Source organism: Arvicanthis niloticus, chromosome 7 (genome assembly GCF_011762505.2).
Source record: "Arvicanthis niloticus isolate mArvNil1 chromosome 7, mArvNil1.pat.X, whole genome shotgun sequence".
NCBI lineage: Eukaryota > Metazoa > Chordata > Mammalia > Rodentia > Muridae > Arvicanthis > Arvicanthis niloticus.
The window spans coordinates 33,681,300-33,708,828 of NC_047664.1; the positions used below are offsets into that span (position 1 = coordinate 33,681,300).

The window sequence follows — 27,529 nt, forward strand, 5'->3', positions numbered from 1 at the left end:
TTACAGCCAGTTTTGCTATCCCTCTGTATCAAGAACAAAACAGAAAAGGCTCTGGGCATCTGTGGGATTACAGATGATGACAGACAAGATAAAAGGTAAAACAAAAGCAAGCTGCTCAGAGAAAACAGATGTTTCTGGGGCAAGAAACTATTTCTTTAAAAATCTCAGCAAGAGAGCAGAGAAGAATGCTCAGTGGTTAAAGCACCTGCCGTGTAAAGCAAGAGTAAGGACAGGGACGCAGCTCCCAAAACCCAAGTCAAAGCCAGGCGGGCATGGCAGCCAGGCAGAGACAGCAGATTCTTTGAGTCAGTTGATTAGTTAGACTGGCAGTCTGGGTGAGCTCTGGGTTCCATTGGAAGACACTGATTCAAAGAATAATGTAAAGAAGAGCTGAGGAAGATACCCAGCATCAACCTTCAGCCTCCATGTGCATGTGTCTACATGTGTACTCCCCCCAACACATACATACACACATACATGCATATACACACATGCACACCACATGCACATTAAAAATAAAATAAAATAAAATAAAATAAAATAAAATAAAATAAAATAAAATAATCTTGGGCCAGTGAGATGGCTCAGCAGAGAAAGACATCTGCCACCAGGTTTAACGACTGAGTTTGAGCCCCAGAACCCATAGAGTAGAAGAAGAAAACCAACTCCTGCAGGTTGTCCTCTGACTTCCACATGCGTCTTCCGGAATGCAGCCAAGTGTATGCATCCCCACCCACAAACATTGTAAAGTTAAAAATAATCTCAGTGGGCAGACAAAACTAGGGTTATAGTGCTTGTATGAATCCCTGGGTTCAACCACCTGCATGAAATAAAACCAGATGTGATGGTACACATCTCTAATCCCTGTGTGTGCGAGATGGAATAGGAGAATCAGAAGTTCACGGTCTATCCTCAGCTACATAGTGAGTTTCCATGCCAGCCTGTGGTTTCAGACATGGGAATACAACTTCATAAAGGAATTATTCATAATAAAACAAAGACTACCTGGAATTTTTAAGAATTTTAAGCTTTTCAACAGAAATGATGGATGGTAAAGTTGAAAACCCTTTCCAGAAAACAGAAGGAAAGAGGTGGGGGAGGGGATCTTGAGTCAGCTCAAGAACTTCAACATCCACATAATAGGCCTTCCAGGAAAAATAAAAGAAGAGGGAAGTGTGAGCTTAGACCTAGATAAACACAAAATACAAAGCAACATAAAGATGTGTGCAGCATCAGCAGCAGTGTCCGGCCAAGCGCCCCGCAGCCTGCCTACCTTGTCGTCATCCTCGCAGGTCATCACGTTGGAGAAGGGGATCTCAGCCTTGAACATTTTCCGGCAGTGCATGAGCTGCACCAGCAGGTAGCACACAGTCTTGAACTTCATTCTCTTGGCTGGTTTGATATCGGAGAGAATCAAGCCTGGAAATATCTATACAAACACAAGTGAGGGGAAAAATATTGTCAAAGAGGCAGATCTTGACCCTCAGGCCAGTAACATGGCCTTAATAGTGACAGGAACTCCAGGGTACTAAAATTAGGTTGCTTGGTTCCTCCTGCATGCCATGCATCCAGGAATCTACCAGGTACGCAGCAATGAAGACTCTAAACAGCGAAACACCACTGTCACCTCAAAGCTTCCTTGTCCTAGCATGCTTTGTTCTACACAACAGCAGCCACAGGCCAGAAGACGAGGTGGTAGGGGCAAGCCTCTGCCTAACAGACTGTCGTGAGCCCTTATCAGTACCACTGGAAACGGTCTGCTCACCCCATGGCTTTCTCAAGACCAAATGAGCCAATACAGAAAAGAAAGCCCTGGGGATCAGGACTTGTTCTTGCTCAGTATCAATCATCCAACAGTGAGCCCAAGGCTGTCTCTCCCACAGCAGCTCTGAGCCCAGGTCTTCTCCAGGATGTAGGGTGAAGTGCCTTCAGCCTCATTTTCAGCTGCCCCTCCCTCAACAACCTGACCACTTCTCACAGTCGCCACCATCGGCCTCTACAGGTGCGGCCATAATTTCACCACAGAAGCACCCGCCTTCTTTGACATTCTCTCTCTTTTCTCTCACCACCCAACAACTCCAAGTTCTTTAAATGGAGATATGCTCTTTTGACCTCTTCCCCCCACTCTGTCTCTCACTCTGTCTGTCTGTCTGTGTCTCTCTGTCTGTCTGTCTGTCTGTGTCTCTCTGTCTCTCTCTCCCCCACCCCCCACAAGTGTGACATAAAACAAGCAAGAAAACAAACAAAAAACTCCACAGGATTCCAAAGCTATGGCTGTGTGATCCAGACTGGGGGCAGCATCCACTTGAGGTATCTAGGTTCTTTCTTTCTCAGTACTCTAGGCCTCCCACCTATCTCCTGGGCCTTTTCTAAATGCCTTCAAACTCCTCATCTATTCCAGGTGGCTGGTCCAGAGCCTGCCTCTTGGGGATACATTTCTACACTTCTCACTTTCTCCTGGATGACACCCATCAGAAGTTTTCCCAAGCTCAGCCCCTTCAGGAGAGAGCTAGCCTACCACAGCCAGCCCTCCCCCTAGGGACCCCATGTCCTCACTGCTCCTCTGTGCCAGTCAGAGGAAGATGAGTGCTTTCCTCCAAGGGTGACAGCCTAAGAGGCTGACCACTTCATCTCCAAGTCTCAGGAAGATGCTGCCCCAGGCAGCTGGACAGAAGTAGCTGCTGAATATACCAGCAGGGCCACTTTGAGCCTAGAGTCTCTTCATGTTCCAGTGCCATGGCCCAGTGAGGTGCTGGTTCCCCAAACTGTACATCCTACACCTGTTTAAGGCAAACAAGGAGCCCCAGAGAAACTGGTGTTTAGGTCTGGATGTAGAGTGGAAGACTCTGTCTTGAACAGGTTGGAAAGAAAGGGAGGAGATAGGGAAGGAATTGAGGGGAGGAAATAGGGTGGATTTGATCCCAATATGTTATATGCATGTATGAATATTAAATATTAAAACACTAAATCTACTTAAACAATAAGGTGACAAGTGGCCCAGGACAATCAATTAGACCTCAGCCTCCATTCCCATGCACACACATACACTCATACATATATGCACACTAATACACATCAGCTAAACATCTGGATATAACACACACACACACACACACACACACATACACATATGCACGTGCACACGCATGCGCACGCACGCACATGCCCTGCTTTCATACTAAACCTACATCCCACCCTCAACTGAGCCTGTACCCTTAGCAGGGCCTGTGCCCATGTGAACCAGCACACCATCACCTGGTTGGTTCCAAACCTTCACCCAAGCCCACAGCCTCACTGGAATTGGCACACTGACCTGAGCCAGGATCCTCACCTGATCCCAGATCCCTACCTCAACTCACACCCTCTCCTGAGGCTGAATCCTCATCTGAGAATGCACTTTCACCTGAGCCAGACTCCTCACCAAACCATCCATCCTCACTGAGCCAGCACCTCCAGCTAACCAAGCACTCCTGGACCATTTCTCTCACCTGAGCCCACCCCTCATGTGTCAGTACCCCCATCTCATCTGCACAAGCACTGTCACCTGGACCACTTCAGTCACCTGAGCACACCCCTCTTGTGTCAGTTCCCCTATCTCAGCCCACATCACCCAATCAGCCTAAACTGTCACTTGAGCCCTGAAACATCTATCATCCTCAACCACTCCATCTTTCTCCTGGGAGGACCTGAAGCATCCAGCATAGGATGGTCAGAGCTCTGTTGCACAGCACACAGATCTAGACCCTGACCTCTTACAGGAAGCTCATGGCCAGTATGTAATGACCACAGAAAGGACAAAGAACCCAAAGTAGTCCAGCCATCCCCAATTTCTGACTCCAGATTCTACAAGTTCTTCTCTATTATTATAGTAGGTCACCTACTACCTACACAAGGCAGACCCTGCACACAATATCTCCAGGACCACTCCCAGAGGAGCAGTGGTGGGAGCGGGAAGGGAGAACAACTATTTCTTTACAATTGTGTTGGGCAAGACTGCTTAATGAGTGAATGAGGGGGACTGACTACCCACCTTCCTCCGATGGGATGGCACAATGAAGAAGGTCTCAATGTTGTGGGTTCTCAGAAAGGTGTTCCTCTCATGGCCATGACCTGGCTCCACCTCGTAGTCCCCGTTCAAGCACGCGAGGGTCGTCTTTGTGATGTGGACCTTCCTACAAGAGAAGAACACAAAGCTGAGTGGGAACTGACAAGTGGGGCCGCACAGGTCCTGGGTAAGGCACAACAGAGGTTACTCTGCTCAGGGCAAAGATGCCTGAGATGTATGTACTCATGTTCCAACTCAACAGTAACCTGAGAAGAAAGGACAGGAAGGCCCAGGCAAGCCAGGTGATAGTACACACCCGAGAAGGCAGAATGGGGTTGGTGAAGGCTATGAAGGATGAAGGGTCAGGAAGAAACCAAAAAGATAGAAACAATCAGAAGATTGAAACAGAGAAAATGTGAACAAAACAATTAGAGTTTAAAAGGGGGAAATTTCACAGCCAGCCCAATGAGAAGCTGAAGGTCATGCTTGCTGGTGGGCAGAGGGCAGAGGGCAGAGGGCAGAGGGCAGAGGGCAGAGGGCAGAGGGCAGAGGGCAGAGGGCAGAGGGCAGAGGGCAGAGGGCAGTAGAAAATAATATGGGAACCTCAACCCACATCTGCTTCTCCTACTCACAACATTCCAAGCCACCTCTTCCCTGCACTTATTCTGGATTCCCTATAGGGAATGTTCATGTTCAAACTGCAGCTGACTGAAAGATGGAGCAAGTGGGCAGGATGTGACTGAGTCACTAAAGGAAGCTCTAAAGTCAGAGTTTCTCATGTACAGAGTTGAGAAAATAAAACACAGAGGTAATACTATTACATAGGAATAGCCCATGTATCAGGACAAAGTCCCCATGCACATCTGGTCTGATCCACACTGGTTTTCTGCAGATGTGCACTAGACCTCAGCTGGGTCCCTGGAGGGTCAAAGCAGAACCTACTCAAGTACCCTCAGGATCCAGGCCTGAAATGAAGACTCTAGCAAAGGCACTCAGCCATCTTCCACCCAGACTCCAACTTACCCTGGTAAGCCAGCAGCCTCCATGACATTAGCCAGGGTCACGTCATTGGACCACACGTCATACTGCCACTTGCGTAGGCCCAGGACACCACAGAGGACCCTGCCAGTGTGTAGGCCCACACGCATGTTCAGGTCTACTTCAGTAGCCTCAGCCACAGATCTGTAACACAGGTATAGAGCGCGGGGTTGAAGGTTGTCTGGCAGCTCCCTCAACAGGCTGCTGTGGGCTACACCGGGAGGGAGGCCATGGGAATGGACTGTATGGAGTTGTAATGTGATGGGTACATGGAAGTCTGGTCAGAGGAGCTCAGAGTCAGCCACACCGATCCATCACTATTGGCAACTGAGACTCAGCGCCCTGGCATGTGAGCCTGGTTCCGCTGACATTAGCTCTGATAGCTTCTGGAGCTTCTTCAGAGCTATCTTGTGGTGCACCTCAGTGCAGGACATGTAAACGGCTTCCTGCTGGCTTTTATTATTATCATTACTATTATTGCTGTTGTTATTATTATTGTCGTTGTTATTCCACTAATAGAGAGTACAAAGGAAAATTCCATGAAGGATCCCGGGATGTACAGCCAAGCTCTTGTCACTGTGTGATCACATGGCAAACAGCACAGCCTTCAGTGGGCCTCAGCCTACTCCACCCTCTATCCTTTGCTATCACCTAGGAGGGTTCTGGCGGCCACATTGTCAGTAATAAAATAGCATGTATGTATTGACCCCGCCCTCCCTCTGGCTTACGTTCATCCTGACTTCAGTTTACAAACTGCCCACCCTATTCTCACCTGGAACACCTGCACAGCAGATCTCCAAACCCTCTGGCCTCCCCTGGGCCCCACCAGGTGCTCCCTTGAGCAGTCTTTCAACAGGACAGCTGCCTCTGCCTTTGTGTTTGGGTAGGCAAGATGCCAGAGCCAGATGCAGCCCAAGGGCAGGGACCTGAATTGCTAACACGGATCAGTTGCAATGATCCCAGAAGAGCATGTGGAGGTCAGACTGTTGCTAAGGCTTTAAGAGCCATTTTGTTTTACACATAAATGAAACTTTTAAACTTTTAACTTTATTCCCAGGTGTCTGCCAATCTCTGGTAAGAGACACTGAAACAAAACCCTAAAAATAGAATTTGAATTTCAAAACCCACATGAGCAATGTTCTCGAAGACACCTGCCCTTAGTGTTCTGGAGTACATTCACCACTTCCATTTCTGCAGCCACAAAAGGCGAGGCAGCCTGGGGACTGCTGGGATGTTCATTTGCCTTGTCCACAAATGTCCACAAGCTCCCCTAAGCCTTCCAAGGCAGCGGTTTTGGATCCCTGTGAGCTAGGATCTGCCAAAACCCACATGGCCCCACATGTCTGGCACCCAGCAACTTCTGCCAACACCCAGTCTTTCTTGGCAGCTTCTGCCTCTGGTACGTCAAGGCTGGCACCATCAAATCCACAGCACCCCAGAGAGTGTCTTCCAAAGAGACAGCACATCCAGCTGTTCAGCTGTGGCTCCGCTTGGCTCCTTTACACAAGCAGGCTCTGTCCAAACCCAACAACACCTTTCACTTCATTTCCAGGACACCGAGATTTGCATACTTCTGCTTGGCTCATCCTACATGTCTTTCACATGTATGATCTCAAAGCTGCTTATTTATCACAAGTATTTTCTATGAAGGAACAATACAGCCCTGGCCCTGACCTTTGGTGCTGGATCCCAATAGGATGAAGCCAAGCCTCCCACCCTCCCAGTGTAAATAGATCCTGGCTGACATAAAAACCAGAGCAAAGATGAAAGGCCGCATCTCTGTTCTGTTCGGCAAGAACCTATCGAGTTTACTCCTCTTGGCCAATTCTTCCAAACACTGCGGATACAGCTGTGCACACAACAGAAAAATAAAAATAAATAAAACGGAAGAACGGACACTCTAAAGGGTGATTTGCTGTCAGCTAGGCAGAATTTTTCCCGAAGCGATGACAATGCGTTTGCCTGAGGCAGCCCCCAGCCTCCATCCTAACATGATGGAAGAACACGGCAAACACTTTCAACCCAATATGTCCAAACATTCGCCCTGGACACATGGGCTCTTAACTGCCCCTCCAGGGCCTTGGCTTCACCATCTATAGAAATGCAATCATCAGCTATAATATACAGGCTAGGAATCACCAGGTCCCCTAAACATTATGACAGATTCTTTGTGGAGAGTGGAAGTTTGGGAAGAGACACAGCATCCTCCACCCCAGAGAAAACTGCTTCTTAAAAATATCCACAAGTCTGACTCTAAAGCCCAGAATCCAGTCATTAGACAAAGTAATCCTCTAGGTTAGCCTATACTGAGAAACTGTGGCATGAGCTGTGGTTCACACACACACAGCTTAAGGAAGAGATACCTGGGTATCCGAACTTCAGCCTAGAGAACACCAGCATCAACTGATGACTTACCAATGGCACGGGCTGTCCTCACCAGCTCAGATCTGGGTAAGCTACTTGGGAAAAACCTGTGCATTTCCTGTTAGCTTACTTCATCATAGCAGGTGAAAGATACACAGCTCAAGAGCAAGGTCATCGATAGATAAAATCTACTAAGGAAAAAGTACTCTGTGCACTTGGAGGGTACGTGGAAGAAGAAAGTGGCCATTGTTCCCATCTCACATGTGCCAGCAGGGGCTTCCCTGTGACAGACTTGGACAGGACCATGGGCAGCCCAGCAGAGGGAATCCTGGGGAAATCCGGCAGTGGAGGGCCTCCCTCTTTGGGGATGGCTCCTTCTGTCTGGGGCCTGGTGAATCATCCCCTGCAGAGGCTGCTGAAATCCTCCCACTCAGCTACTGCATCTGAGAAACACCCAGTTCTTCCTCACAACCACAGTTCTCCATTCACAGGCAAAGAATGGAGCATTCGAGGAAACTGAAACTCCCCCAGGCGGAGAACCAGGAACCTGCTGGCTCCTCTGCAGCCTCTGCAATCAGAGGTCCTGGGATCACTCAGGAAAATGGAGAGGGAGAGAAAAAAGGGCGAAGGCATAGATGACATGGGGTTGGGACAAGGCCCCAACTACTTCACCAGCAGGAGAAAAGTCCCAGAGACCTCTGCCCCAGAAGCCTGCCCTCATGGGCATCTGGGAGCAGAGCTCAGAAGGGGTTACTCTGAGGCCTGAGCAGCCTAGAAGTCCTTGAAAGGCCCATCAATATAAGGCCAGGAGTGGCCTCACGGTTAGGATGTAGGGGAAGCCTGCTCTGCCAGTCCTGGAACAACAGTTGAGGAGATGGCCCTAAAACCATTTCTTCTAGGGTATTGCATTGGAATGATGTATAGTCAGGAACATAGATGCTTAGCGGGTCTCAACGTCCCACTCTGGGTTCACTTCAGAGCAGTCTATGATTACAGCCCTGAGACAGACAATGCCCTTGACCTCTGAACCAATCAATGAAAAGAAAACAGGCATGCATGGCCTGAGTTTAAAGGTTAGAAGGGAAAAATTAAGCAAATGTTTGTGTCTATTTTACCCAAAGGAATGAACAGTCTAGGAAGTAAAATAACTAGATTTTTTTAAAGTCATTGACAAGGAAGGATGCTGATGCTCCAGCCTGGGGAGATATCAGGACCAGTTTGAGAGTGTTCTATCTGCATCTACATCTGGAGCAATGCCTGTCCTGGCTCTTACAGTGATTTTAGGCCTTTCTACTCTACACCATACTTCTTACCTGCACTAGCCCAGCCTGTATGCACAAGTGTCAAAATGGATTGTCATGCTTTCAACAGTCTGCAATCCTGGTGCAGTTGCTGCCAGCAAAGCCTCAAGTGGACTTAACAGCTGATATTAGAGCCCCAACCCAGCAGAGTCAGGGAATAGTGGCCTACCCACTACCCTTCATCATTGTACCATGAATCTAAGAGATGTGCAGGAAATGGCTCCAGGAAATCATTCCAGAATCTTCCAATAACCACGCTGGTCTTTGGGTCTCAGAAAGCTCTGTATCCAGTAAGAATTTTCCAACCTACAGAAGACCCTGTAGCCCCTGAAAATGGGCAGTTCAGGCCCCCCAGGCTCAGTTATTGACTGGGGCTGCAGTACATTGTTCATCACATCGGGATCTTTTGAAAGAAACGAGGTCATTTCAGGATCAACAGAATCCAAACCCTTGAAGTCCTCTAGCTTCCTCTAGATAGTGGGAGCTATTCCCAGCCCATATGGCTCCAGACAGAAGGAAGATGCAGCTAAGGGCATAGGCACTGCCCCACATTGGTGCATACAGCACAAGGCCCAGCATGGCACCTGCACATGCATGAGTTCCAGCACTTACTTCACTCATGCTCCTGAGATCACAGTGTTCCCAAAGTTCCTAGACTCTCCACTCCAAGGTCAAGAAACAAAAGCACATGAACATCCTGCTTTGCCTGGACATGCTGGTCCTCTTGATAAACATGTTCTGTCTTGTATGTTTCTGTGCACTCCTCTGAAACAGGAACAAACACAGGCTGGTATGGCCAGAAGGGAAGGTGCCAGTTGCCATATGGAACCTTCCTGGGAAATCCAGAAACCAGCCAATGCGAGCACACATGGGCTATCCCTGGCTCTGTGCAATTCCCACAGGAAGAAAGGCTGTTAGGAGTCTGTGGGATTAACTCATCTGCTTCTTCCTTCCAGTCCAGAGCCAGAAATTCAGGTCATATAAAGACTCTAGGATTGTCTGATCTTGAGGCTGTATGGCTTTAAAATAGAGAGGAAAGTAGTCCAGAAAGGCTGGGACAAGGCTGTACAGCCCCAGGGCTCAGCAGTCTCTTATGGCACATCCAGAGACACAGAGTCAGAGAATTTCAGCTGAAATCCTGGGGGAGCAGTGAGGAGACCATGAAGCAGAACAAGTTGGGCAAGGTGGCAAGATACAGGCTCAGTCAGCCTCAGCAGGCAGATGTGGCATATCCTTAGTAGCAACCAGAAAGGGCACTCCACAGAAATGCCTGAGAATCCACGCACATGCCAGCCTCACAAAAGAGACTAGAAGGAAAGAAAGGCCTGAGGCCCATGTGAGAAATAAGGCTCCTGACCATGGAGAGACCCGGGGAGGAGTAAAGCTACCAGGAAGAAGGGACAGGAAGGCTCTCTGCCTCCAGGACACAGCCATTGTGAGCAGCCTGGCCAGCCCAGCCAGCTGGAGTGCCCACCTAACTTTACCTCAATCTGTGTAGTGGACCGATAGATAGGTAGATAGATAGGTAGATAGATAGATAGATAGATAGATAGATAGATAAGGTAGATAGATAGATAGATAGATAGATAGATAGATAGATAGATAGATAGATAGATAGATAGATAGGCAGGCAGGCAGGCAGGCAGGCAGGCAGGCAGGCAGGCAGACAGACAGACAGACAGACAGACAGACAGACAGACAGATAGATATGATGTATGATGTTAACTGTGTGGAATGTAGCCATTCTGTGCTTTGGAAGATAGCACAGACTCTCTGCTACATTGAGCCAGTCCTCTATATTTACAGGGACACCCTTACTGAGCACAAAGCCTCATCGATCACAAGGCCCTAACAAGCAGCACGAGGTGGAGTCACCCATGTGACTGTCCATCAACTCCACGGCTCACCAGCCACCAGGTTTCATCAATTGCTTCTCCTTTTTTCCATTCTGTTATTAATGCATATAAATATAAAAACAATGAGTTCTACTGTGACAATTTCAACATGGATAGAAGTATAGATTAATTCCTTTTTATACAGTATACATTGTTTCCTAATTCAAACCCGTTCCTAAAGAGAAAGGGGGCCTAAAGACTGTGAATATGGTCTTCCAGGGCACAAGTCTGCTCTCTTCTTGGTTTTGCTCACTTTACAGAATTGCCCTTGCCCCAACAACCTGTCCTGGACTCACTGGGCTCCTGTTAACCAGCAAATTAGCAACTTGGAGTCAGTAACAGTATGGTATCATTAAATATGAGATCATGGGGTATATGTGATACCCGATATAATATATAACATAATACACCGATACATAATAAAATATGACACATGGTTTGATGTAAAATGGAATTAGATGGTATAGGATGTGATAGAAGGCACAAATGGGGGTGGTGACAATGTCACATGGCAGATGGCATGTTGTGTGCTGCAATGTATGATATACAATATGCATAGTTACTTTAAAAATCTTTTATTTAATATATATGCATGTATATATATATATATATATATGCTTGCTATGTCTGTGGGTCACATGCATGCAGTGCCTGTGGAGGCCAGAAGAGGACAGGTGTCAGAGCACCTGGAACTAGAGTTTCTAACCATTATTAACCACCATGTGGGTACTAGGAATCAAAGCCAGGTCTTCTGGGAAAGTAGCTAGTGCTCTTAACCACTAAGCCATCTCTCCAGCAACATAACAGTGATTTCATGTGACATGTGATACACGACATAACATCCTACCAAGGAACAAAAGATAGTCATTGCCAGGAATTGTCCCTGCTCCCCCCTCCTGATCTTTCTCAGCAGAACACTTGCTCCGGTTGCTTCCACCCCCCCCCCCCCCCGGCCCCCTGAAGTAGCAGCTCTGCATCTGGGGATTCACTACTGGCACCAGGGAACTTTTTCACTCTCAGTGACAGAGTGGAGTCCATCAGCTTCCAAGAACTTTTGACAGGAGCAACTCCAGAGAGCTATTCCCTGCAGAACCAGTGTTTGTGTTCAGGACAACCATGTTGCAGGCTCCTTCCTTACGTCTGTTCCAAAGCTCTAACTGTGTGTGATGTTCCCATGTGCACTGGATTCCATAGGCTGGGTCTCACAGGAGAACTCACTCAACCCAGACTTCAGCCCCCTATCCCTAGAGTACTGGAGGCAATCGGCTGCCCAGAAGAATACTCACTAACTTTTAAATGGGCTCATGCCCTCAGCCTTTCCCAGTGTCTCACCAAGCTCAGTTACAAACATCCCTTCCCTTTCCATCTCTCGGGTGCACTAGATACACAAAGGATTTCTATGGACAAAGAAATACATCATAAACTGTGAGCAGGGGTCACCAACTTATCATCTTCCAGTGTGGGTGGGACCCACGCCCCTCCTACAGCTGCCTCAGCCTCTGTAGCCCCAGAGAGACCTTGTAACAGTGCAGCACTTACGTGATGGTATCGATCATGTCAAGTCCCATCTCCACACAGCAGTGGGCGTGGTCAGTCTTGGGTTGGGTGAGGCCAGACACACAGTAGTAGCAGTCTCCAAGGATCTTGATTCGGCGACAGTGGTTTTCCTTTAGGGAAAAGCACAGCACAAGATCATTGACAGAGATGCTATTGGTGAATGTGTTTGTGTATGGCCCAGGCTCCACTCACAGCCCCCAATACCCTCACCTCCTTCTACTGGGACTGTCGATCTTCCCCACCTTCTCCATTTAGCCAACACTACCTAGATTCAAGGTCCAGGAATAAGGCCACCTGTTAGAAATGAATCCCCATCCACTTAACTTACACACTCTCTCTCACCCTAGCCATGGATCGGCCTTTGGGAAGGCAAGCAATCTAGAAGGAAGCCTGAGCCATAGACATTCTTGCAGCTCAGAACCTCCCACCTTGGAGCACATCTGCCTCATTTATATTAAGATGTGAAGAATGCATGCTGAGTCTCTCATATCTGAAATGCTAGAAGCCAGAAGCACTTCAGATCTCTTTTCATTTTTTGTCAGATTTAGAAATACTGGCACAGACTTTGCTGGCTGAGCATTCCCAATCTAAAAGCTTCAAATTCCTAACTTTTTTTTTTGGGGGGGGGTGTAATCACATGATGCTCAAAGTTTTAGCTTTGGAAGAATTTCAGTTTGATTATTCGGGTTACAACTGTTCACACTATCATAGCACCTCCAAGGGGAATCATTCACAGTGTCCCATTGAACATCATAAAGGTGGCATGGACAGCCCCTTGGGAAGATACGAGACACCCCCATACCTCCCTGCCAAGGGAGGCTGGGTGGATTTCAGTAAGGATCAAGAGAGGTGAGTCATACCCTAGTCCAATGGGTTAACAGATCCACACTGGGACCCACAGGCGGAGAGGAGAGAACTGACTCCTGCAAACTGGCCTCTAACCACACACACACACACACACACACACACACACACACACACACACACGGTGGTACTCTACCCACACACATACAAAATAAAAAATTTTAAAGTAATTCAATTAGAAGGGGGAGTAGAATACCAGTGGCACGAACAGAGAATAAAAATACTCAGGATTAAAGGTTTAAGTGGGGACATGGAGATGGGGGAGGATGGGGTGGAGCCTGGGTCAGCCAAACTATGGATATGTGAAGGAACCTTATAAAATCCAACAGTGTCTAAACTAATATAAAAATACACAATCTATACTTTTAAAGGTTTTGAACAGAAGTGCCCTGTATAAATGGACAACATGCTTCTGCAAGACATTACTAAATGAAAATCTCAGTGCCAAGCCCTGGATACCTCTCTGAGTTACTGGTCAGAGATAATACATACCATGGTTATGTATACCATGAGAAATAATACATACCACAAGAACTGCTCTTGGTTGCCCACAATAACTAGATGCTAAGACTCTTTTACTAACTACTCTTGATACAGGCCATAGAACTCAACCTCACCCAGGAAACACTCCCTGCTGGATAGCTTACACTGTGCCAGAAGGAGTTATGCAGGATGCTGGGGGAGAAACCATCAGTAGTCGTACCCAGTGCTGGATGCACATGCTACAATGCTGGCCTGCGGGCAAGATGTGCCCACTAGGGCGATAGTGGCACAATGGTTAGTTATGCTGGTAGCCAACCACTTTCTGACTGCATATGAGTTCTGCTTCACAGGAGGGAAAGCATGCCTTGTACTCTACACATGATCAAAAGCCCATGTCTAGGGAAACCATAGGCCCAAGCAGGGAACTTACTGCTGCTGGTTTCCTAAATGGCCAAATGATCAAACTGTACTGTATTCTGAATATTTATGTTTACACCCTAGATTTAGGTTTCTCTCAACTTTGGTCAAATATGCTTCCTTTTACAGTGGGGCAATGGTTAAAGCAGATACTCATAACTGGTCAAAGACCTGAGAAGAAATAACTCAGTGTTCAGCGGTGGCTAGGTCATCTCTATCAACCTCCAAAGCCCAGGAACTTCACAGAAGAGGGGACAGAAAGAATGTAAGAGCCACAGAATGGGAAGGAGAGCTATGAAATGCCACCTTGTATACAACAGTCATGTCACATCCAGAGCAATTAGCAGCTACTGCTATCTCTATAAGATCAAGCTAGTCAAAATCCCAGCATGCACAGGTCAGGAGTCCCGGAGGTGCACCTCCATCAGAGGAGATATATGCACTTAATAGGTGTAAAGGAAGAGAGTCACTCTCCTTAGGGGACATGGCCACTGATAGATTACTCATACTGCAGTTGATGGCCTCACACCCATGCAAGTTATGGGCAGCACTAATTAGATTTGGAGATATTAATAGCAAAAAGAGGTCATGTGATCAGGATGGAGCTAGGCTGGGGTTCTGGGGGAGTTAGAGGGATACAGTGGTGGATGGTTATGATCAATATCCATTGTATAAATAAAACTTTCAAAGAACAAAAAATAATTAAAAAAAAAAAAACCCATAGGTCTCAAAGGGCTCCATGTCAGGTCCTCTGGATTGCAGCTGTTGACATCTGGCCAGAAACATCCACACTGAAGAAGTCTAAATAAATGTCTTTTAAGGTAATAGTTGCAAAATAAATGATTTTCAGTGTTAAATAAAACCAAGTGAGAACTGTGCTTCTGATGACAGCTTCTGCATCTGCATCTTCCCAATGCTTATTTTCAGAGCATGCAGCCAGAGGATTTGATCCATGTTAGCTTCATGCTAGGAAGTCCAGGAAGACAATGGCCTTGCTTCCCACAGAACACAGATGAGGATGGACTTCACAGACCCTCAGATGCATGCGCCGTGTGCCACAGCTCTGTGGAGTCCACCACACAGATCTAATTTCATGTTTGAATTTACTAAGCAACTATTCACTGCAACTTTCTCAGTTATTGTAAATTAACAAATGCCAGGCTAAGCAGGGGGTCAGCATTGTACATGGATAGCAAGAAGTCTCTAGGCCTGCCCAAGGAAAGATGGTACCAGAAGCTAAACAGATAGCTATATCCTGTTGTCCAAAGCTGCCCAGGCCCTGTACTACAGGGATTCTTCATTCTGACTGGAAGAAAGGAAAGGAGAAGGTGGAGTGGGGGAGGAGGAGGAGAGAATGTGAAGGGCTTGAAGACACATTAGATTCTTAGGACCAGGGACTAGAGATGTCTCCTCCCTCCCAGACTGGAAAGGCACAGCCTGCCAGAAGCAGTAAGAAGTATTATGCTTGGCTTCCCGAGTGTGGCCTGGGGTGCCCCAGGCAGCTGATAATCTTACCAACTATAGTCTTGCCTGAGTGGATAGCACAGGACAGAAGCTAGGATGTCAACCTCCCTTATTACCCCTGACAGGGGCTCTGACCAAGGAAGAGAGAGAGAGAGAGAGAGAGAGAGAGAGAGAGAGAGAGAGAGAGAGAGAGAGAGAGAGAGAGAGACTGAGAGACTGCAAGGCTCCAGAAACTAATAAAGTATGGGCAAGCCTGGAGGTCATAGTAAAGCTATGATTCCATGCAGAAATTAGCAAATTAAAACCTCCCAATTTGCAAGTCTAGGAAGAAGTTGGGAGGCAGGTGATGTTGTTGAATTCACAATCCTAAGAGGCTCAATCTCTGCTAGAGTCAGTCCTAAAACAACCTTTCAAAGTGGCCCAATTCCGAGAAACAGGCATGCCCAGCACACCCTGATGTAAGAAGACTTGGGAGGTGAGAGTGAATCAATCTGGTTGTCTCTTCATTTCTTTGTTTTACCCAAACTGCTGTGCTCAAAACCCCAAGTGGGGCCTAGAAAGCTGGCTCAGCAGCTAAGAGCACAAGCTGTTCTTCCAGAGGACCATGGTTCCATTCTCAGCACCCACATCTCAGCTCACAACCATCTGAATTCCAGTTCCAAGGGTTAGATACACTCTTCTGGCTTCCACGGGTGCTAGGTACCCATTCGGCACACAGACATGCATGCAGGCAAAATACCCATACATATAAAATAAAATATGCATTTTTTTATTTTAGTAATTAAAACCCAGACTGGCCAAGTCCTACTAGGATTGTAAGACTAGCTATGTGAGAATAGGACATTTGAGAATGACGTTTCCATTCAGCAAAGTACAGGTGATAACCACTGCAAACAGTCACCTGCTACACCCACTGTTAGAGAGAAAGGCACTATCCCAGCATATATATTAAAATGCATGGAAAGTAAGTGGCAGAGGGAGAAAAACAAGACCTCTACAGACATCTGTTCATCATCGAGAGGAGCCAGACCAGCCAAACACCAGAGGTCTCTCTAGTGTTAAGAAGGACAGAGAGAAACAGGTCTGCGCTGCACTTAGGAGGGAGTGTGTGCGTGCATGTGTGCATGTGTATGTGTGTGAGGGAGATGGGGGGTGCACAAGATCAAACCCAACAGCGAGCACAAGATATAAAACCCAACACCAATGCACAACCATCTCTGTAGGAGGAAGGGCAGAGGAGCCTCCTGCAATGTATCTCAATGGTTTTCACCGAGGAACTGGACTTTGCAAGGATTGTGTACACATACAAAAAAATGGACAAAAAAAAAAAAAAAAAAAAAAAGAGTGTTGCCTAAAATCCAAACCAAAATGAAATAATCTGTTACCACATGGAAAAGATGGCCACCCAGAGAAGAAATATTCCCAAGCACATGAAAACGCTATCTCACCATCTACCTGGTGACCTTAGCCAAGGACAAAAAGTAGGAAACATTAAGGTGAACTCAGTAGTCTTACTCTTGATAACTAATAATGCTGTTTTGGACCTACTACAAGGAACAGAATAAAACAAATAATATTGTCCCTCTTTGTTCAACTTATGCTGCTGTGACAGATTATTAAAGGCTGTGTGATTTTTTAAAGAGCTGAAATTTAGTTGGTATACCTCTTGAACTAGCTGAGAGGCCTGTATTCAGCAAGAGCCTTCATGCTCCCAGGGTGGATGGCAGAAGGGCAAGAGAGGGCATGAGAGGCAGAGGGCAAAGGGACCAAGTGTGCTTTCTAACAGCCTGCTCCTGTGATAACTAGCCCAGACAGCATTAATCCACTCCTGAGAGAGTCCTGTGGTCTAACCACAGATAAGCTCTAACCCCTGCTGCCTCCTTTGTTAAGCCCCCAACACAAGAACCTAGGGGGTGTGTGTTCAAACCACAGCACTTCATTTGAATCTGTAGCATCAAGGAAAAAATAGAAATAAAAGGAAAAGGGGTTAAATAAATTAAAATATCAATATAACTCCTTTTCTCAAAGGCGAAAGCATGGCACTGTGGAGAATGGCACAGGGCCTCTTTTATTTTGAGGACTGAGAGGAATAAATTTCCTTCAGTGGCACCAGCTTTTGTGTGGTTTGCATTCAGTCCCTCTATAAATTAAAATCCAGGGGCCCAATCCAGAACTGTGTCCATCTCGCTTGCACGCTGATTTGAACAAATCAGTTGTAAACAGCCAAACCCAGGAGAGGTGCTGGGAAAAAAAATGTGGCTGTGACCAGTTTAGCTGGGTTGGATAATGGAATCCTGGCAGGGCTGGCTAAACGGTCTCAGATGGCAAAGCTGTGTGCTGTCTATGAAGTCAGATAATGCCTATGAGCAAAATGGACACAATTAGTCACTGTTGACCCTACATCATGGGTGCATGAAACTCATTACATTACTCTCTCTAGCCTGGTGAACATGTTAATGTTTCCACAAGGTTTCAAATGTCAGAATCCTGAGGTCATCTAGAAAAAAAATGCAGTCACAGTAGGGACTTGGTAGCCATTTTCTGAATGAACACATATTACTAGACACCTTTGCCCCCTCCCCACTAATGGATTGAGGGGTGAATGCCTCTCCTCCTGCATGTGGCATGGGCATCTTCTCTATTTTGTTCCTCTGCTCCTCACCACCCTTGTCCCTATTTCCCAGTCAACTCCTGACCTCAAATCACAATTCACGGAATTCTCCCTGACGCCTACTTCCTACCTGTTTAGCACAAAATCCAACCAGGTTCTCCTTCCAGGTGCCAGATGCTTGCTCTCTACATACCCTGCAGCCACCTAATTCAACAAATAGCGGGCTTTGCACAATTACTTATAGAAGACTTAGTTTCTTTCCCGAGCAGTAAGGACCAGTGCTCTTTTTTTGTCTCTCTACCCAAGTCCAATCTGTGCTGACAATACATGAACCATGCCAGTTTGCTCTATGAACACCACTGGCATGACTAAAACAGCCAGCTCTTTCACTTCAGCGCTCCATGGTACACTCAGGTTATGAAGAGCCCACAGAAGCGGAGTGTTGAAGCAAGAAGGGATGCAAAGCTCCTTCAGGTGTCCTCTTTATATTTCACAAGCAGAGAAACTAAGGCACGACAAGTGAAGGTGATGTGACTGAATGTCTGTGGCTGCACAGTGAACCCTGCCTCTGAGTTGAAGCCACCGAAAGGTTCCATGGGGACAAAGGTCAGGAAGGGCGTAGGACAATGGAGGGCAGTGAACAGATTCCTGGACCCTAACAGACACAGTTCAGGTTACTCATCGAGCTTGCCTGGAAATACCCAGAGTTGACACAACACTGGAGAACAGTAATTTCAATAGCTCAGATTATAGTAGCCTTAACTCACAGCAACTAAAATTAAACAAAGTGGCTATATTGTATCCTAGAGCCATGAACCTTTGTCCCCAGCATGTAAGAAGGTTCCTCAACTTGGCACGAATGTCTTACTTTGCCTTAAAGCAAAATAAATTGATACAAGTGACCTAACTCAGGCTCTAGGATCAATCAACACACTCATCTCTGCAATGACTCCCAGAAAAAGACTGGATAAGATGGAAGACATATTTTGACTCACACACTCAACAGTTCTCAGGTCTATGTTTGCTCCACTGTTTGTAGACCATGGTGAAGCAGAGCATCATGATAGAGAGGGACAGGAGGTGCACTGTCAGACACCCGTCATGCCAAGAATCAGGAAACAAGACAAGGGATCCAAGACATGAGACCATCTTCAAGGGCAGGCTTCCAGATACTGTTTCCAGATACATCTCAAGACACTCCCAAGACAGCACTGCCAGCTGGGAGCCAAGCCTTCGATGCACGAGCCTTTAGAACAACAGTTCTCAACCTAAGGGTCCAATGACCTTTCCAGTGGTCACCTAAGACCACTGGAAAACACAGATGTTTGCATTACAATTCAAAACAGTAGAAAAGCTACAGTTGTAAAGTAGCAACAACACTAATTTTATGGTCAGGAGTTACCACAACATGAGGAACCGTGTTAAAGGGTGGGCAGCATTAGGAAGGCTGAGAAGCACTGCTTTAGAACAGTTCCCTGGATCTGTAGGAGCACGTGTTAAAGTTATCATCCAAATACTTCTCTGAAATCCCTGGGGGGATTTCACGTTCGGGGACAACTTTGACTACAACAAGCCACCAGCAGACCCAGCATACACCAAGCACTACTCAGATCTGGAAAGTGGGGTCCCAGGAGAGGAACAGTTAGTTTCATGGGTGGATGACCTGTGCAGCTGACTGTTGCATGACTCAGTCAGTATCTAACAAAGCAGCCACTCACTCGCACTATCTTAACTCTGAATCCTTCTGACCTGTGCCAGGCAACTGACAACCTACCACACTTTGATGAGTTCCTGCTGGGGCAAAGGATTCCAGGAAGGTTCCGACTGAAGAACGTACCAATGAGCTCAAAATGAGCACCAGGTGGCCCAAGTGGTAAGAGGCCATGCTTAGATTGGTTCTGTCCACAGAAACATGGTGTACTATGATCTCACCATGCCACACCCAAGCCTCCAGGATGGAGCCAAAGGCATTGTGTGCATATTCCAACCAGGTCTGTGTTCCCATTAAGAAAACCAACATCCAGAGAAGAGTCCTTGTCTCTCCACAGTGGGTGTGGAGTAACAGTGGGCATCGAGACACACATTTTTCCATTGTGTCAAAGAGATGTGCCAATTCCTCAGAGATATGAAGGAACAATGCAAATCTAACAGCACTCAGGAACTGGGGGAAAGGTACTAAACTATCGCTCTCATCTGGGAGCATCAACTGTGGCTAATGAGGCAAATAAACCATCCGCTAGTGTTGAGATGAAGGCAAATAAGCCCTGTATTTGCTTACCTTCCAGAAAAACCTTCAGAGGGAGAAGGTGTTTGTCCTGCAGCTGTGGGGATTTCCCAAGCCTGCACTTCCCAGAGGCCACCCTGCACCTCAGTGTCAGAGACTCAGATCCAAGAGGAGCCATGAGAAGAAGGCTGCAGGCATCTCTAAAAGGGCTCCCACAGATCAGAGGAAAGCATCCAGGAAGATGACAGAACACTCACAGGGAATGGAGCAGAGGAGCAATCTTACAGCAGGGGGGGCCATCTCCACTTGAGCTTCCTACTTTAACAGTGGAAATGATCACAATTGAACTAGCTAGAAGAAAACTACCACTAAGAGAGAAATTACACTGAGTGAGAAAGTGGATCAGATGCTGCAGAAGAAAGCAAATGCTGTTCAAAATGAAGCTGAAGCAGAAAAGACATCACAACCATTTTAGAAAAACCATCAGTGGCGGTAGGATCACTTTCTGAGAACCTCGGTGGGTGGAAGCAATGCCACACAGGAGGAGTATTTGGAAACAGTGGCCTGATCGTTTCGTTGTTTCTAAATTTGACATAACTGTTAAAGCCACAGATATAAGGGGTTCAGTAAACAGCAAGTATAAGAAACAAGGAAACTGACATTGAGATACATCAAAATTCAAACCTCTTAGACCAAGTGACAAAGGGGAAATCCTGAAAGTAGACAGAAGTGGGGCAGGGGGCTTCTGAGAAGGAGCAAACAAGTCCTCATCAGAAATGTGTCAGAGGACAACGCAGTGCCCTTAGAACCTGAAGGGAGCCAGGGAAACTGAGGCAAACAGCCAGGAGAAATGCACTGCCCCAGTGAAGAGCTTTTCAGAAACATGGAGGTGAGGGAACACATCCCCAGCAGCCAGGCACTCACGTGCTAAAGGAGATCCCTTAGACAGGAAAACAAAACACCCAGAAATCTTTACCACATGAGCACACAGCCACAGAGATGACTGCACAAATAAATAGCAGGACTCTGTGTTGTTTAAATCTCTCTAAATGAGAATTCAGGGAGCAGACAAAATATTAACTATGCAAAATGGAGTTTATTCTATGTAATAAGATAAAATATACATATGTGTGTGTACGTGTGTGTGAAATCGTTGCCATAGATTTAACTTTTATATGTGTGTGTGAGTAAATGTATTGTCCATATAAAAATGTTGCCATGAATTAAGCTTTTATACACACACACACACACACACACACACACACACACACACACAGTAGCCAGACATTGTTTTATATATATAAATAACGGGAGCACACCAGACCTTTGCCAAACTCAGCCTCATAGCCTATTATAAATGAGAAGTTACATGATGGTGGGCAGTTACCAAGTAAAAAAGCTACTTTAACCCTAAAGCAATGATGAAAATAGCTAAAATAAACACAGTAAAATTGAATCATCAAACATATTCAATAAATCTTAAGCAAGTAGAGAAGGAGCGCAAAGCACAAATGGGGAAACAGAAATAAGTACAAAGGGCCAGCCTTCAGCTCAAATACAGCAGGAGTGCAGCCCATAAGGGCAGCTAAAGCAGGAATTACTAATCAGAAAAGAAGAGGAGGAGAAGGAGAAAGAGGGGGAGGAAGAGGAGGAGGAGGAGGAGGAGGAGGAGGAGGAGGAGGAGGAGGAAGAGGAAGAAAAGGAAGAAGAAGAGGAGAAGGAAGAAGAGGAGGAAGAAGAGGAGGAGGAAGAAGAGGAGGAAGAGGAGGAGGAGGAAGAGGAGGAGGAAGAGGAGGAGGAGGAAGAAGAGGAGGAAGAAGAGGAGGAGGAGGAGGAAGAGGAGGAGGGGGGGGAGAGCAAAACTCAGACCAATCTTCACAGAAAAGGCAGAGTGGCTCAGGGAAGGTGACTCCCCAACAGCAGTCAGAGGATGTCAGAATGATGATGTCATTAGCAGGTGAATGAGTCTCTGTGCCAACAATTGTTTTCTAGACCACAGGGTCACTTCTTAATAACAAAGAAGTCAGTTGATCAGGAGGGAATAACAACCTGCTGTTGAATTAAAAGTGAAATTGCATGTGTTAAGAAGGGATGAAACAACAACTATAGACCATGAAAGGGGAAACTTCAGTTATTCAGGGGACTTTGATACACAGCTACAATGTCAGAGAAAGCACACAGCCAGAGCAGTCATAGAAATGGAGAAGATAAGGCATGATCAGTCCCATCAGCCTGTGCGCCTGGTGTATTTATAGAACACACTGTTGACAGGAAAATTCTACAAGAGTGGAGTGCACCTTATGTTCAAGTGTGCACAAGTCCTCTGCCAAATAAGCCAAGTTCCTGGCAAAAATTAAAAAAAAAAAAATTCAAGTCATAAAATGTGTGTTCCCTGGCCTAAAGCATATCTGATGGGGATCAAAAACAGGAAGACTGTGCTGAGGGCTTTATCAGTGTGTGCAGCTAAGTTCAATCCCCATCTGGCACTAAGAAAAATTTAAAAATAGACTCTAAAAAGAGTCAAAAAGGGAAATTTAAAGTATTTTGAACTCAATAAAAATAAATATACAACAGGCCAGATGACATGGCATTCACTTTTAATCACAGTACTCAGGAGGCAGAGGTAGGAGCATTTCTGTGAATCTGAGTTCCAGGACACCTAGGACTACATAGAGAGATCATGTCTAGATAGATAGATAGATAGATAGATAGATAGATAGATAGATAGATAAATGGATAAATGGATAAATGGATAGATGGATAAATAGATGGAAAGATGATTGAATAGGTAAATAAAATAAATTCACAACATATCAGAAATGTGGTAATGCTAAAATAGCACTTCGGGGGGGATTTATAGCATGAAAATCTTATTTTAAAGGCCCTCAAATTTCCAATTAATGGTTTTAATTGCCCCTTTAAAAGCTAAAAAAAAAAAAAGAAGTCAATTCAATCCAAAATAAGTAGAAGAAACACAATAGTTAAGTCTAGAAGAAAATGAATGACAGTAGAGATCAATGAAATCAGAAGCACATTCTGTAAGAAAATCAACAAAGCTTGTCAACCTGAATGATTAGGAGGGAGGGGGGCTGGAAAAAAAAACGGTGAGAGAGGGCCAGGAGAGGGAGAACAGGAAGCGAGAGAGGGAGGAAGGAGGGAGGGAGGACAGGGGTGGGGGGAGGAGAGAGAGAGAGAGAGAGAGAGAGAGAGAGAGAGAGAGAGAGAGAACAGAGGTGGCCACTGGGGAAGGATGTGGAAGCATAAGAAGAAACCTTGTTCAGCAGTTGTTAAAACTTGGAGTAAGTTGACAAATTCCTTAAAAGAAACCTAAACCATTAGAGTCATTTCAGAAATATGACCTAACTGTCCCTTCTGGGTTCACAGATTTCCCACTCTACCACATATTAGAAAGAAAAGGCAGCAATTTTACAATGACTTCTGGAGAAGAGAACAAAAGGACAAACACCTTTGAGATCAGACTTGATAGCTCGGAGACAGAGAGAATAAGTAAGCCACCGACTGAGAAACATTCTAGAGAAACAGTGGCTAAGCAAAGCCACAAACACCTAAGAATACAAGAGGTACTCAGAGGGTCCCAGGAACACATGGGTGGTTTCATATGCTACAAGCAAGCACGCAAGTCCTCAACTAGCAATGGATACAGGAAACCTGGACCATCCCTATAGATGCATAAGGGGAAAACTGACAACACACAACTGGAATTTCAGATTTAAAAAAAAAATAGCTAGGAATAAATGGAAGCTTGTTCTCAACAAAAGCCTCCACAGAGCCCCCACTGGTAATGCGATTCCTAATCATGAAAAAAATGCAGAGGGCCTCCCCGGAAATAGCACAGGACAAGAACGCCATTCTTACACTTGCTCCTGACATTTTACAGGAAGCTTGAGCTGGCAAAATAAACCAAGAAAATGAAAATAAAACATCTCCTGATAGGAAAGAAAAAAACTAAGCCGTATTCATGTGTAAAAGTGATCGTTTAGGTGGAAAGCCCAGTGGAAATTTCAAAACTGTAGTAGAAATCAGTTTATTGCAGGTTTCAGAACAATAAATCAGTAAATAAACATAATTTATATTTTGCTCTATGTGTAAAAAAACATAAGTTAAAATTTAAAAATCAACATGAACTATGCTATCAAAAGTAGGATCTACTTAGGGACGTATCTGAAGGAAATTTTGAAACATGAAAAAGAAAAAAAAATGAGACATTTATGTGTTGAAAAGTCACACTTTTCTGAAGGAAAATTAAACAAGTTGTATCAATGAAGAGATGAACTATGCTCATGAGTCAGATGTCTCTACATCTGTAGGTACTGGTTCTCACCGGATTCATGGTATGGTTTAACAAGTAGCCTTTGTTGTAGAACCAGAGATAATTCTAAATTTTTTTTTATTAAAAAAGTACAGGACCTGAAGTAGCCAGATTCTCCTTCGGGAAAAAAAATCACAGTTTGTGGACTCATAATACTTCATCATAGACTGTCATGAAGCTATAGGACCAAGGTACAGTTAGGTGTCAAAGCAATGGAATAGAATCGAAAATCTAGAAAGATTCCTGCCCAGCTATATATGGAAAAGTGTGATTCCTAAAAAATTCAACAAGAGTGATTTAGTGGCTAGTCTTCTCAGCAAAGTGTTGAGATCCTACAGGCAAACAAAAATCTTTGATCTATACCTCACGCCATATGGAAAAGTTAGCTCAAAATGTATCATAAACAGTATGAGGAAATCTGTAGGACCTTGGTGAGGTGAACAGCTTGATTAGATTTGTTTAGCCCTACTGGCCGATGCAGGCTCCGCTTAGGTAGCTGGCAAACAACACAAGGGATCAAGATTAGCTGCCCTTCTCTGTCACAGTGTTCCCCTAAGAACAATGTCTTTGCAAAGTTATGGAGAACATAAACACACAGAGATCTTATAAAAGCTACCTGGTATTTGATGGTGGATCTACTTGGGTTTCTGAGGGTGGTTGCTTCCAGTTTGGATACAGATCTCACAAATAAAACCAATCAAACAACAACAAAAACCAAGAGTAACTATATCCATGTACTCTGCCATCCGTGATCCAGTCAGAGCCATAAGTAGCCAGTCAGTGTTTAAGGAACACTTGTTCATCTGTATGTGGGGCGGGAGAGGGAAATCAAATCAGCTGGTGAGCAACAGAAAGACTGAACCTCTACAGAACTGGAGTCTGATTTAATCATCATGGTAGCGAGATAGCAGTTAATTGACAGTTTTCTAAAACAGACTCAGCTCGCAAATGGACATTTTCTGCAGCAAACATTATCTGGTTATGAATTAAGAACTTGATAGGATTAAAGAAAAATGAGCTAATATCTTTGGAGAGAATAAGCTAATCTTTTTCACACTGAAATTCCAGATATTTGTGCTGTTCCAACAGATGACCTCATGTGTGCATGGCTCCCTGGTAAACATAGCAATTATTAGTATTATCTTTATTGCATGTCAGTTCTGTGCTAGGTACCAGGATAGATAGTTTTGATTTTATATTACTTGACTATTGTTAATTAACTTCTTGCTAAACTAATCCCTTGAAATAATCATAGCCAGTCTCATTTCTTTCAGCAAGAACAAGGAGTTCACTGTGTGCTGATATATATGTGTGTGTGTGTGTGTGTGTTATATAATATATATGTGTGTATATAATGTGTGTTATATATAATATATTTATGTGTAACATATATAATATATATGTATATTCCTCAAAAGTATCTACAATATCACCTTAACTAGACAATAAAAAGATGAATCACTGTAGATATGATTTAGTTAAAAATCTAAAATAGGAAAACCCTCCAGGATAGGGGTGGGAAAAGACATGGAGGAAGGGGAAGAGGAAAAGTAAGAGAGAAGAGCATAAACAGGAAGGCAGAGGGAGACCAGACTGGGGTCATCTGGCAGGAGCCAGCAGAAGCAGAGAAGACTTGAGAAGCCAGTGCAGTGACAGACACTGGACAAAGACAGCTCATAAACAACACGAAATTGGCAATCTATTAAACAAGCAAACAAACAAACAAATAAATAAATACAAAGCAGATACACAATTTAAAATTTCCTGATCTTAAGGTTATACAATTAGAAGGAATAAAACCTACAAAAAAAAAAAAAAAAACAAAAACAAAAAAAAACTGCATGCCATGTATCTGAAGTTGGGCTTGCTTGTGACCACTATGAAATCCTAGATGGGCCCAATGGCACACACCTATGATCTCAGCAGCATTCACAGGACTAAGACAGGCTGATATGAGTTTGAGGCCAGCTCAGACAACTTACCGAAACCCTAACTAAAACAGTTTAAAAGTGAATAAAAAGTAAATAATGAAAAAAGAAAGAATGAAAAAGAATAACTCTTCTGTAACTATAGGTATCTCCAGGTAAAGCATTTAGGATAGGGTAAGTGGAATTTATCCTTTTTTTCACTATATCTTTGATTTATTCAAATAGGCTGTCTCTATTTGCTCTCTGGAATTTAACAGATTTTAATAGTTTATGCAGCAGGCTTTTTATCTTCCATGGTAGGTTTCTCTGCTGTAACCACCTTTTTCCCTGCAGGCTTCTTCGGTTTCTTGACATCCATAGGCTTCTTTCCTTTCTTGTCTACTGCAGGCTTCTTCTCTGCTACCACCTTCTCGGATTTGGCTGCCAGCGCAGCAGCTGCCGCTTCCAGTTTTTTCACCTGAAGTTAGTGATTTCTGGCCTGGTGAAGAATGGTATTCCTGAGCATAGTCTTTGCGTAAGGGTTGAGCTTCAACATGATTCTCAAGTTCTTCAGTGGATTCTTTTTCAAGACTCTACACTGAATCTTCTTGAGTGGTGCTCGGAGAGCTCTCTGGATCTCTGGGAATTTCAGGATTCTGCTAAGGTTCATCATCTTGTGCACGGGAAGTTTATAGTTACTCTTGAGGGAATTCATTCCTAAAGACTTACTCTCCATCTCACCTACTTTCTCTGTGGATGCTGCTCATATCACATCTATAGCCAGCTTTGAAACAGCATTGGCTGAGTCACAAGAAAACACAGATAAGAGAATGACAAATGCAGGTTATGCGACAAATCCCAGGCACCATTGCGGCTCTGTGGAAGGCTCTACATGTGTGTGCAGGGTCAGATGGAAACTCTGTTTACCTTCCTCTCTATTTCCCCATGAAGTAAGAAATAGTTCTCAGACAGTTACCAAGACATAAGTCTACTGAACAAATGGGCTTGCTCTGAAGGCAGTAAATTTCC

At 45.0% G+C, this 27,529-nt stretch overlaps 1 protein-coding gene across 1 annotated transcript in view; it reads right to left on the reverse strand.

Moving 5' to 3' along the window:
- The window catches only part of Adcy1 (adenylate cyclase 1), a 115,611-nt gene that overhangs the window by 38,901 nt on the left and 49,181 nt on the right, over positions 1 to 27,529 (reverse strand). Inside the window, exons 5-8 of the mRNA XM_034508558.2 lie at positions 12,183 to 12,310; positions 5,069 to 5,227; positions 4,031 to 4,172; positions 1,274 to 1,429 (exon numbers count right to left, since the gene is read on the reverse strand). Coding sequence (XP_034364449.1) covers positions 1,274 to 1,429; positions 4,031 to 4,172; positions 5,069 to 5,227; positions 12,183 to 12,310 — 585 coding nt within the window. The remainder of the gene's footprint in view (positions 1 to 1,273; positions 1,430 to 4,030; positions 4,173 to 5,068; positions 5,228 to 12,182; positions 12,311 to 27,529) is intronic.